Source organism: Mya arenaria, chromosome 13, assembly GCF_026914265.1.
Source record: "Mya arenaria isolate MELC-2E11 chromosome 13, ASM2691426v1".
Taxonomy (NCBI): domain Eukaryota; kingdom Metazoa; phylum Mollusca; class Bivalvia; order Myida; family Myidae; genus Mya; species Mya arenaria.
The window spans coordinates 57232042-57246383 of record NC_069134.1 but is presented as its reverse complement, the minus strand read 5'-3'; the positions used below and the strand labels follow the sequence as shown (position 1 = coordinate 57246383).

The following is a 14342-nucleotide window of genomic DNA, read 5'->3' as shown; positions in this document are numbered from 1 at the left end:
TCGAAAGAATGGCAGTAGGCAGACCTTTAAACACCCGCGAAGTTGTAATTCTTAATGATTAAGCCTACTTATCAATAATTCCCTATCTGCAATTTCATTGGCCGAAAATGTATTCTCATATTTCATAATAACATCAAAACACGACCTCATATGTAGTTTATATTTCAAATAACATCAAAACATTACCTCATATGTAGTTATATTTTAAAAAACAAAACATTACCTCATATGTGGTTAATATTTCAAATATCATCAAAACAATACCTCATATGTGGTTAATATTTCAAATAACATCAAAACATTACCTCATATGTGGTTAATATTTCAAATAACATCAAAACATTACCTCATATGTGGTTAATATTTCAAATAACATCAAAACATTACCTCATATGTGGTTAATATTTCAAATAAAATCAAAACATTACCTCATATGTGGTTAATATTTCAAATAACATCAAAACATTACCTCATATGTGGTTAATAATTTACATAACCTTAAACTATCGCCATGGTAATACTTACATTCAACAACGACAAACTGGTTTCCAATAATCTCTGGACGATTATTTCTCCGGTTAAGTTTGCACAAGTAATTTCCGCCATCTTCGCTTGATCTTATCGGGTATCGTAGAACAATGGATCTCGTTGACTCTATGGTGATGTATGTTGAGGCGATTATTTCGTCGTTTCTCCGCGAGAAAAACAGATTTTGCGAGTCGTAATCCCCAGGCTCGTAAGTAGTAAGGTTACACATGAGCGTGAGGATGTTCCCGATGTAAATGTAAGGATCTTTTGGAAGAACAACTGAAACAAGCACATTCGTTGAATTGATATCCCCCGCCTGATTATGAAGGTTGGATATAAGTTTGAGTTTGTGTGGAATTATTTGAAATAAAAGTTTTGTATATAGAGTGACCTAGTGACCTAATTTTTGATCATATGTGACCCAGTTTTATATACGTCCAAGAGTTCATCAAGGAAAACATTTTGATTAAGTTTCATGAATATTTGACCTTGTATAATGTTTGTTCCAAAGATTTTTCTAAGATTTGACCTAGTGACCTAGTTTTTGACCCCAATATGACCCACTTTTACACGTGGTCAAGATATGATCAAGGGGAACATTCTGACCAAGTTTGAACATTTTCTGATCAATGCCTACCAAGATATGGTTCCGGACGGACAGACAGAATGACGGACAAACGGACGGACGGACAACGCCAAAACAATATCCCCCTCCCCAAACCTTCAATTCGCCCTGGGAGATAACAAAAAAACCCATCAAATTCTAAAGTAAATTTATTAAAAAGCATCCTGGCCCATCAGTCCTAGTCAAAATCAATGAGTCCAGGCCCCAAATTCTCGAAACTTCTGAAGTCCCTTATAACAGGATTAAGCTAAGATCACTATTTTTGTTTATCTATTAATATATGCCTATCATTTACTTCTTTGAAAGTTTGTACCCTTTAAAAAGGAATTCTTTTGATAATTATAGCTAGAAGCCATTTTTCATTTATCAAAATCAAATTTAAGTATGTGTTTTGTCTAACAGAAATGAACTTCTTAAACCTACTTGGACTTGAGAAGTTTCGAGAAATCGGGCCAGCATTTTAAGATTGAACTTGATGTTAAAAAGTAAAGATAAATGTTTAAGGTATATTATTTCTAATTAAACTTATCAAGTTTGAAGTTTGAATTCCTAAAATTTACAAAAATACAATGAAAACTAAAATAACACTTATTGTTGCTGTCTTCAATTGCATGAACAAAGAGCCCTAGGGACTGCAAAGCTAAAACATCTGGGAGCCCAAATCTTTCAGACTCCTGGGGCTCCTTAATAGTCCTTAAAATGGCCAAACCCTGAATGAAACAACTGTTTCACAAACTCAGTTAACAACTTGGTACAGCCTTATAGTGCAGATCATGCATTGACTCCTGTTTCATGAATTTGAATATTGAATTCATACTGGCTATAGGCCAGACAAATTTTTCTTTATATTGAAGCTAATGAGTGAACATTTAAAGGGACTGTTCTCCTCATGATGAAATAGCGAAAAAAAAAATTGTTGAAAAACTGACATAATCTTGGTATCGATGTGTACAATGCATTGAAACTTACTAACTGAAGTACCACATAGTTTACAATTAATTTATTGTTCGCAGTGTTTTCGTATTTTTCCATTAAAAAGATTACTGGGTATGTCTACCTAGTGGAATTCATTACTTATGCGTGATTGGCTTGTCGATGTTATCACGTGATATTACCGAGTTAGGTGTATAGCTTAATTATATCACTCATCTAGAGTAAGCCTTCGTAGCTCAGTGGATACAATGCTGTACTGCAATTTTGGTGACAGCGGTTCAAACCTGGTCTTCGATACAATTGTTTTTTTAAATTTTGGTAATCTTTTTAACAATTATGATATCAACAAGTAAAACATTTTATCAAATAATTGTACTGAGATTCATTACAGAAAATTTTTTTTTTTTGGTGCCAAAATCTGGTGTACAGTCCCTTTAAAGGGCTCAATACAGGTTGATGCCAACATGTTCTTTTTTTTTTTTTTTATGCAATATCGTGTTTAACTCATTTGACTTACAAGATCAAAACAAAAAAATGCAAATGATTTAGGTAAAGCGAAAAGAATATTAGCCTTTATTTTTGGGTATATAATGAATTAACAGCTATGTGGCCACAGATTCCCCAGTAAAAAGTGCCGAAACATCGCTAATCTTTTTTGGTACATTATAATATATCTTAATATATAATTCAAAACGCTTTTTTAAACATATACTCCTTTTCGGAAAAAATCCCCTCATGGCCATGATATCTTTCTGAACGACCCTATAAAACTTTTTGATTTTATGACGAGTAGCCTTACCTCCATTTCCAAGACTGTTGATGGCATGAGTAAGGCTGAAAATGGCCATGAAAACTTTCTGAACGACCCTCAACCACCCGCCAGCCATCTCCGCATATTTATCCTCAACAGCTCCAGAACATTTTCAACAATGGCTCCTCCCTTCACTCATCCTGAAATCAAACAATATTATAATTAAACGATTTCTTTATATGCTTTGTAGTTGTTCATAAAAAATTATCAGTGAAATAAAAATGATATTGCAGGCAGCTTCAAACAGTGAAATAAAAGTCACTTCCAAATCAAACTTCACACTGGCACTGAGGGCTGGGAAACAATTTCAACGTCATTTCCGAAATAACATTATATTCGCATACAAATTGGAGGGTGTGTGAAAACTAGAATTAACTGTCATTTTTCATCCTTGTGAGGCATATAACAAAAAGAAAAATTGATGGTTTCTGTGTAAGATTGCTATATAAGATTGCTATATATTTCACTGAGTGAGCACGAAAGCTGTATTTCATGAGTAGCATATTACCCTCTATTTCTTTTATGTATTTCTCTATTATAACATGCCTATACAATCTTCACACTTGGTACCCCATTTTTCCCTGGCATTATTTTCACAGGTCTTATGGTTTCTTATTCCTTCAGGGGTCGTTTCAATAAACGATTTTTGTAGTAACATCAATAATCTTTAATTTGTATAAACGTCAAAAACATCAATTAACACATTGTGTTTTCTATTTCTTTGACTTTGTGTTCATATAAAATACTGCCTCAAAGTTAATTATCAAAATGACGAAAATTAACACTAGGATAATTTTAATTTATAAAAGAAACATTTTAAGCTTTCAATGTAACAGGGTTAAAAATGTTTTAAGTCATCAAAAATTACAATTGTCCAATTAACACCATTCAAGATTACAATTTTTAAAAACTTTAGGATAAAAGAAACAGAAAATATGTTGTAAAATTCCGGTAATTCAAAGTATATTTGCAGTCCTTTGTCTGTAAATGAGCATTATAAATCGTTGTTAAAGGGGCTGTACTCTGTGTGATAAAATAGCAAAAAAAAGAAGAAAATTGTCGAAAACTGACATAAACATGGCATCGATGTGTACAATGCATTGAAATATATTTATTTAAGTTTAGCATTTATTTCGTATTTTTCCATTAAAAAAGATTACTGTGTATGTCTACCAGGTAGAATTCATTCCTTATGCGTGATTGGCTAGTCGGTGTTATCATGTGATATTACCGAGGTAGGTTTATAGCTTGATTATGTCATCCAGTTAGAGTAAGCCATCCTGGCTCAGTGGATATGACGCTGGACTGCAATTTTGGCGACACGGGTTCGAACCTGGTCTCCGACACAATTTTTTTTTACATTTTGGTACCTTTTTTTTTACAATAATGATATCAAAGCGTAACACATTTTATTAGATAATTGTCCTGAGATTCGTTACAGAAAAAAACTTTTGGTGCAAATCTGGTGTACAGTCCCTTTAATAAATGTTCACAGTTTTTTCGATTCAGGGAAAAAAGGAAACTATTATAAAGACAAATTAATGCCAATGCCAATCCTGACAATAATTCCCCCTTTTCAAAAATATATTCTATATAGCACCCCCCTCCCCCTACCCCCCCCCCACCTTCGCCCAACCCCCTTTAAATTTGAGGGTATAATAATTGTACAAGAAGAGAAAGTAAGGAATTATCGAGAAACAGCTGCAATGGTGCATTTGTTACGTTACGCTGCCAAAATAAAACTGGTAATGTCTGCTATACTACAAGGAAATTGTTGTGAGCACTGTTGCAAACAACCTCTGGGCACTGAGCAAATAATATGACAATGGTATAAATCAAGTAACCACAAAGTCTCACGGGATCCAACTCCTAATTTCTGAAATGTTTTTCTTTTTTTTTTTTAAATGTTTTATTTCTTAAACAAAAACATGCTTAAATAAGCTTAAGTGTTATTACTCCTGTAATCTAAAGTAACAAATAAGAAATAATAATAAAAGGGTACATTTAGCGAAAGAATATCAGATGAGGAAATTGTCCAATTGGGGGAAGAGATATATTCTGAACATAAGCTGCTTCTGCATATAATGTCCCAAGAGGTCCCATTACATTCAGAATTAAATAAAAACTGTATATTTCTGTCTCTTAAAGTAACTCGCTCATGGTTTGTAAAATGCACTTTTTTAATAGGACAACATATCCACCAATTTTGATGAAGTCTCGGTGGCCATGTGGACTAGCCTGCTGTTTTTTTGGGGGGGTTTTCTTGACTTTACCAGCGTAGGTTCAAACCTCACTAAGTGCAAAAAACTTCTTTATGCTATAACTGTATTTCTTTCTGCAATTTCGCTATCAGAGAGTAGAATAATGATACAATGAGTGTTTTCAGATGCATTACCATGAAAACTAATTTCTGGTACAAAAACAAAAGCGGGTCACTCTAAGCGATAACAAACAAACTGGTTAATGCAGGAAAGTGCCAAATCAAGTAACAGTTGTTAAAAATTATTCTTGTTATAACGGTTACCTTATAAAGCAGAGCTTTTACCATTCAATAAATACTGATAAATTAAAACCATATTAAAAATTACACATGCTACTTTTTTTAATATTGCATGATAGGTGACGAAAATGTACAAAACAGTTATTACTAAACACACTATCGACTGTAACCATGATCAAAATTATACATGCCTTGAGCTAAATCCCGCCTTATGTGTATAATTTTAATTATCCAATTAGAAGGTAGAATAACCATTACTCACATTATATATTGTACAACAAAAAACAGCAATCCAAACATATTTGCATACACACAGAATTTGTTTGATATTTAACACTGTGTGACTCAAAGAGGGGTGTAGGCTAAATTTCTCATGCAAATAAAGATAAAAATTGCAAAAATGGTAAAAAAAATGAAGCATAACATCGTAATTGGCCTCGTTCAATGATCCAAAAATTCACATACATATCTTCAGTTACAACTTGAAATAAACTTATAATAAATTTTTTCAAAAAATGGTAAAAATAATAGACCATACCATCATGATTGGCCTAGTTTAATGATCCAAAACAAGTCAAGACTTACTTATGTACCTTTTGCGTAACACCAGAATTTGCACAATATTAATTCACTTAGCCCAGAATATTGTATCAAGGTTGTAACATAAAAATTGGCCCTTAAGTTTAACACACAAAACTGAGTAAGAATCTCAATTGTATTCTTGGTGTCTAGTCCCTTTAATGCACCAGCTAACAGGGATTCTTACCATAAATGACTGGTTATAAGACTATAGTGTAAGCTGGTGCATTAAAGGGACTAGACACCAAGAATACAATTGCAAGAGAAAAAAAAAATTTTTTTTAAACTTTCATAAAATTGTTTTTGTTGTGTAAAATGCATTAAATCTTTCTTACTGATGTATCACATCGCTTAAAACACATATTTCTTTTGCAGTTTTTGCATATTTTTCCAATTTGAAATTCACTGGTTTTGTCTACCACATAAATCCCAGAAAATTTAAAAAAATAGCATTGGTAAAAATGTGTCTGTACTAATCACATGACTTTCACAAGTGAAATATACACACTATAAACTGGGAAAACATTGTGCGTATTTTTAAACAGGGAAATTAAACACAGCTGAAACAGCAACAAATTATTACTTTAATCATGTAAAATGTCTATATAACAGGCATCATACTAGCTCATATTTATAATTCTAGGCTTGATTTGAGAAAAAATAATGTATTTGAGACCATCTGGTGTCTAAGGTCATTGGCCTATTTTATATCCATACGCCCTTACATTGTATAACTGAGTTGAGTACAGACATGTAAAATACAATCAAAGCTAGCTTACTATTACATCCAAAACTCAAGTTACATTTAGGTACACTTTCAATCATACCAGAGTTTAAAGTAAATGTGTGAAATAACTTACTGTTGTACTATAAAATCCGATATTCAATTTGTGTATCATAAGCTATATACATGCCTTATTAACTTTTTTCAATAAAATCCATTCACTTTCCAAACCATACCACACATTCACTAATTTTATCACTTTCCAACCTTAAAATAATGATGATTTTCTTTGTGACTTCAGGAGAATAGAGTCTTGTTCAATGTCAACAATTATTATTCTCATCATAAAACGATGACATAACCAGTGTATGTGTGAAAGTCAATATTATTTCTATCATTCTTCGCCCAATACCTTTGTTTACTCTTATAATAAAAACAGCGAAATGACAAGAGCGAAAAGTCTCATTCAATATTTGATCCGGTGTCTCGGAAGGATTGTGTACTTTTAACTTTTTATCTTTGTTCAAATCTAAGTTTGAGCCCTCAAGGCTAAAACATTATTATGTAGTGTGGTCAAACATTTCTTTCGCCTCCCTTTGTAGTTTTTTACAAGCTCCAAAGTTAAAATAATGGCATAATGCAAGGTTTTTTTTCGGCCCCATTCCCCTCCTGAAAAGTATTTATTTTTCACCTACCAAAATGTTTTTTGTTTTTGTTTTTTTTTAAATATTTATTTATTTTTATTTATTTTATTTTGGTGGATTTTTAACCTCTATAAACATTGAGCATATGTAGCAAAATATAGTGCCATTCATGAATATGCTGATAGGTTTGTTAAATTAAAGGTTTAAAAACAAGTTGAACATTATATGAATAATGCAAGTAAGATTTTATATTAATTCCCCTTTTTGCCAAAACAATGCTATTTTTCCCCTATCGAAGGGCTCCGCCAACATACCCTTAAAAGTGGGAAAAAACTAATGACTTTGGACTTTACCTATCCTAGGACTAATAGCATGCATATCATCCAGACAATGAATTCAATTACCTGTATCATTATAAAATATTTTATTAAAGGCAAATTAAAAAATTTCATTTTTAAAAATATAAAAAAATGCACCTTGGCGATGATATTAATAATGAAGTACCCCAAATTCGAATAGGCCATTTAATTTCACTCAAACAAAAATATTAAGATCAAACTGATCAATTTTTAGGTGTATTTTCATACTCAGTCCATACAGTTTTTGTAGGATTTCAATTCTAAAAATACAACTGGGCATTTTACATTGAGGTAAACTGTTCAAAATTTGTTAGATTTTTGTCGCTTTATTTGCAATTCTTTTTCAACTTATGCATTTAATATGATGTCATTAAATTTTCAGTGCAAGATGTGTATGAATTATTTATATTTTATTATGCTTTATTATCTCTGATGCATTCATGCTTGGCTGCATAAATTGACAGTAATCTGAGTACAATCTAGGATAAGTACCATATACATATTATTAATATATTTTCACTTATTTGTCGCTTCTTTTAATAACTGTTGGCATCAAAATTAACATAATAAGATAAAAGTAAAATTTATGATAATTTTCCACTTATAATAAAGTCATTTACTGTCCAATTCAGTTCTCTAAGTTCTTCACATTTTATCTAATAAATTGACATATTCAGTAGCTGTAATCTGTCATATTTTACATATTTCATCACTGTCACATAGTTTAACTGTCAATCACATGGACAAAACACAATTGCAGTGTTCTTTATTTTAGTTTTTAATATAATTGTATTTTCATTCATTCCTTTCAATGTAGGCGTAAGTCTCTCTGTCTGTCTGTCTGTCTTCTCTTGTCTTGTCTTGTCTTGCATTGCCTGTCTTGTCTTGCCTATCTGTCTTGTCTTGCATTGCCTGTCTTGTCTTGCATTGCCTGTCTTGTCTTGCATTGCCTGTCTTGTCTTGCATTGTCTGTCTTGTCTTGTCTTGTCTTGCCTGTCTATCTTGTCTTGTGTTGTATTGCCAGTCTGTCTTGTCTTGTCTATCTTGTCTTGCCTGTCTGTCTTGTCATGTCTATCTTGTCTTGTCTTGTCTGTATGTCTGTCCTGTCCGGTCCGGTCCGGTCAGGTCCTGTCCTGTCCTGTCATGTCCAGTCCGGTCCAGTCCAGTCCCGCTAAGAAAACTTGCTTAATAATGGTACAAACATTGACCAAGTTTGCAAAATAATAAAAGCAAAAACTTACTTGTTAGAATCCAAGAATGCTCCTCCAAAATGAAACAATTTACTAGTTAAAAGGTTAATAATAATCTTAAACATAATCTGTGAAAAATCTAATTTTAGGTACATTTAATGAAATGATTATTACTGTTTTAGGCATGCCTTCATCGCTACATACTGGTACAGTCAGTACAGAATTAAAGCTTCAGTAACAATTGCATAATACTTTAAAGGGACTAGACACCAGATGGTTTCAAAATCGACAAATACAATATTTTCTTAATTAGGACTAGAATTGCCAATACGAGCTTGTTTGAGGCTTATAATACATAATTTTCCATGATCGATAGAAAAAAATTGCTGCTGTCTCAGATGAGAAAAAAGTCATGTGATTAGTACAGATACATATAGCGACACTATTTTTTAATTAACTGGATTTTGTGTGGAAGACAGTAAAACTATGAATTGAAAAATTTGAAAATCTTTAAAAAAATACATTCGTCGTAAGTGATGTAATACATCAGTAATTAAGATTCAAAATGAGTATTTGACAATTTTCTTTTTTAACTTTCAATGGTATTATGTGTCTATAGTCCCTTTAAAGCTGCACTCTCACAGATTGAACGTTTTTACAACTTTTTTTTTTTTTGTCTTGGAACGAGCCAATTTTTGCGAAAATCCATGGAAACCAGTTAAATAAGACTGCTGACAAAAAAATAGATCGCAGATTTTTATATTAAAGTTAAAAAATTGATGTTTTATACATTTTACTTAAAACCGTTAGTAACAGTTTAGGCCGTAAAACATTTATTTTTTGAAAGGAAATTCAGAAAAAATATGATTTTTTTTTTGTCAAAAGTCTTTTATCATTGGTTTGCAGATATTTACTCAAAAATTTGTCTTTTCCAAGACAAAAAAATAACAAGAGATGTTAGTGAAACATTTATGCCCCCTTGGGAGCCAAATTGTTAGTAGAATTTGGACACTTAAATAACATATGGACAATCAGAAAACCTTTTTTCAGCTTACAGTCACACTGACCTTGACCTTTGACCCACTGACCTCAAAATCAATAGGGTTCATCTGCTGGTCATGACCAATAAGCCTACCTAGTATGAGGTCCCTGGGTCAAAGCGTTCTCAAGTTATTGATCGGAAACCGTTTTTCATGTTAAGGTCACACTGACCTTGACCTTTGACCCACTGACCTCAAAATCAATAGGGTTCATCTGCTGGTCATGACCAATACACCTACCAAGTATGAGGTTCCTGGGTCAAAGCGTTCTCAAGTTATTGATCGGAAACCGTTTTTCATGTAAAGGTCACACTGACCTTGACCTTTGACCCACTGACCTCAAAATCAATAGGGTTCATCTGCTGGTCATGACCAATAAGCCTACCTAGTATGAGGTCCCTGGGTCAAAGCGTTCTCAAGTTATTGATCGGAAACCGTTTTTCATGTTAAGGTCACACTGACCTTGACCTTTGACCCACTGACCTCAAAATCAATAGGGTTCATCTGCTGGTCATGACCAATACACCTACCAAGTATGAGGTTCCTGGGTCAAAGCGTTCTCAAGTTATTGATCGGAAACCGTTTTTCATGTAAAGGTCACACTGACCTTGACCTTTGACCCACTGACCTCAAAATCAATAGGGTTCATCTGCTGGTGATGACCAATACACATACCAAGTATGAGGTCCCTCGGTCAAAGCGTTCTCAAGTTATTGATCGGAAACCATTTGGTATTCCGACCGACCGACCGACAGACAGACAGACAGACAGACAGACCGACCGACATGTGCAAAACAATATACCCCACTTTTTTCAAAAGGGGGCATAAAAAAGTTGTAAAAATATGTGAGAGTGCAGATTTAACAGAGTTTTAATAATAACCATGAAAATAACAAATTGACCTTACATTTTCTATCCACTTAAATAATAAAACTCCATTTTACTTCCATTTGGATCACAAATTGTCTGATGCATCATTGGATGCAGTTTAAAGAGCTAGATTTAAAATGCAACTAAAATTAAACACAAAATGTTTTCATTCAAAAAGTCGGTTAGATTACTAATGTGAAAGCGTCAGCGGAGTTAATATTATAAGTGACCTTGTGAAAAAATATTGATCAAATTCAAAACATTTAATATTTCATTTGATTTCAAATCAAAGTCAAAAGTAATAAACTACTTTCTCCACCAAATGTAAACTATGAAACACTTAAAAATATGCGCACAATGTTTAAACACCTCTTCAATTATAACAGTTATGAAATATTATGTTGACTGTATAGGATACTGTTAAAATTTATGTTCACCTATACAAGCTATTAAGCAGTAATAAATATGAAATATCCTTTGATAAAGTTCCTTCTAAGTGAAAAACCTCCAATTGTTTTTAAAATGATCTACTGAAAACTGTGTATATGCATAATTTTTACTGTTGGACCACAATTTCCATGAGCATAATTGCAGCACAGTCTTTCTGAGGGAGGCCCCGATAACATCTTCCAGTAGATTAACTTTACTGTTAAGTTACTGTGTTATACAAGCATGCATGTGTCCATTTAAGGAATGAATTGCAGGATTTATATCATTATAGGGGTATATGAACGCAGTTGGGCTGTCTAAAGTGTCTGGAGTCCCAAAGTACAACAAGATATTAAACGCTTTTCAATTTACATGTTTATTAATATCTGAAGATGTTACTTTCATCGGAAAATATGCCGAAAGGCAGTTCATTTAAGGAATGGAAGTTGAGGTGGAAATGTGTCCATTAATAAATAAAAAAGTATCTTATCTTCAATAACCAATTAGATTTAACTCAATTTTTTAAGACTAGAATCCGACGGTTTTGATTGGACTGTAATAAAATTAATTGGCCACTAGACTGACTGGAGTCACTGAGGCATATCTAAGAATAAGGATATGAAATATATTCAATACTGCTCTATCCCATGGATCCTTGGTCTAGTGGTAACATACTTGACTGTCAATCCAGGTTCGATTCCATGCCCCTGCACCACAAATACTAAATGTCTTCCGGGAGGGACGTTAAATGGGAGTGCCCTGTGACAATTTTATACTCTAGTGCATGTTGAAAAACCAGAGTAGTTCTAACCAGGGTTACATTCTGTCTGTGCACTATAATGCTCCTAAAACCTTATATGATTAGCAATATTATCGACACACTTGAGACACTCTCAGAATGGGCCTTGCCCAAGTGTGAGTATAAATAAACTGTAAAACCACAACCACTGTGAGGGCCTCAACTACTTGAATCAGTGATGCATGAAACACAACTAACATGTCCTCAGTCCTTGTAAAAACAACATTTAGGATATTGTTAAAGGTGCACATTATGTAGGTGGATGCACAAAATTCATTTAAATTTTATAATAAAAACAAAAATTGAACATGGTTTAGGTACAGATAAAAAATATAAGCCTTTACAAATGTTTTTTTAATTAACAGTCACGTGGCCACAAATTCCCCAGTAATGCACCAGTCAATTGTAACCACGCCTCCCCCCCCGGTACGGGGAATAGTGGGGACTTTGACGTTCAGTCCAGCCAACCCCCGGAAAATCCCAACCTGCGGGGACGAACAGATGGTAAAATCCCCGCCAAATGCCCCTGCACCCCAGGGACCCTAGGTTAGGCGCAATTCCCTGCTATATTTTTGCGAAGACAAAACCACCACATTCACCCGGCACTGCGGGCCACCTGGAAGGATAAAAACACGGCCAATTTCCCCGGCTATCCCCGGTATACCCCTGGACCTGGGGGAGCCGTGGTTACAATTGACTGGTGCACTAAAATAGCTTCAAAATATCGGTAATATTTTTTTATCCGTACCTTAAAATCATCTGCATTTTTTTTTGCATCAACCTGTTTAATACGCCTTTCTATATTCACGTTGACAAGTTAATATGAACCAGTCATTCATGATAAAAAAAAACTATTAAATATAATGACTTTCAATAAATTCAGAAATTCGGATGCATTTTTTGTAATGCAGGAATAATCATTGCAATTTAATAATATTTTGAAACGAAGATAAAAACGCTGACAACCATTTTTAAAGAGACTTGTACATCGTTTGTAAAATGCACATTCAAAATAAAGTGTGGCAAATTAAATGGAGTGTTAAAATTAAGAAAGAAAGGGCTGGAACACTTCAACAAATGTTGATATATGCTCTAATATTGTCTGGAAATCCACAATTTCCAAAACCATTATCTTTAACGGGATTCAATAGATAGGTAGCAGGGCTTCTAAAAACCGGCAATTTGCTGGTCTGGACCGATTTTGACCAGGCCAGACCAATTTTAGTTTCAAAAAGTATAAAAAAAATCGGTCCAAAATTATTTTTTATTTTTTTTGGGGGGGGGGGGGGGGGGGGGGGGGGGTCCGGACCGATTGAGCTTCCAAAATTTTAGAAGCCCTGATTGGTAAATATAGACATTATGCACCAGTCAATTGTAACCACAGCCCCCCTAGGTCTGGGAAATAGCGGTGACCTTGACTTTCAGTCCAGCGCAAGTAAAATCCCCGTCCTGCAGGGAGGAACTGCTAATAAAATCCCCGCCAAATGCCCCGACCCAAGGAACACTATATAAGGCCTATTCCCTGCAATTTTTGACGCGAAGACAAAACCACCACATTCACCTGGCACTGCGGGGCCACCTGGAAGGTAAAAACACGGAACATTTTCCCGGCATACCCCCGGAGCTGGGGGGGGTGGGGGGGGGCGTGGTTGCAAATGACTGGTGCATTATCACACGATGCCAATGTTTTCAACAAATGTTAAGATTCCTGTATAGTATGAGCCTCTATGGGCAAGTGGATAATTAGTCATCGGTTTTTTTATTTTTTCTTGACCGATCTGGCGTGGGTTTGCTCCCGACTAAAACCTGAGGGTTGTTTTTACTTTGATTGTATTTTTCTCTGCATTTTTAGCAACAAAGAGTAAAATAATGGGTTTGTGTTGTATTTTACTTTGATTGTTTTTTTTTCTCTGCAATTTCAGTATCAAAGAGTAAATTAATCATAATGTTACTGGTTGAGAAGCAGTTTCCGACAGTTTTTAAACGTTTTTATTGAATTATTTATACGTGTTTAAATATCTACTAAAATTGTTCACATTTTATATAACTACAGCTCAAGCTGCTATTGTCGATATATTTCTTACATGTGTGACGTCAAATATAGTGTATCTAATAGGGGCGCAAAGAGGGTACTTACATTGTTCTGATTAGCTTGTGATGAGAAGCAGTTTCCGACAATTTGAATGAGGGGCATATTTAAGGTGCCTGTTGTGTGTTTTTATTTTCCGTTTATTTAATAAACTAAATATAAGACTGTAATAAGAGAAATGTTATTTAATTTTTCAGCATTTACGAAAAATTTAAACCTTAA

General features: G+C 33.9%; 1 protein-coding gene across 1 annotated transcript in view; it reads right to left on the bottom strand.

Annotated features, from left to right (window-relative positions):
• The window catches only part of LOC128215412 (uncharacterized), a 79713-nt gene that overhangs the window by 27473 nt on the left and 37898 nt on the right, over positions 1-14342 (bottom strand). Inside the window, exons 2-3 of the mRNA XM_052922097.1 lie at positions 2886-3037; positions 526-807 (exon numbers count right to left, since the gene is read on the bottom strand). Of these exons, the coding sequence (XP_052778057.1) occupies positions 526-807; positions 2886-2973 (370 nt within the window). The 5' untranslated portion in view covers positions 2974-3037. The remainder of the gene's footprint in view (positions 1-525; positions 808-2885; positions 3038-14342) is intronic.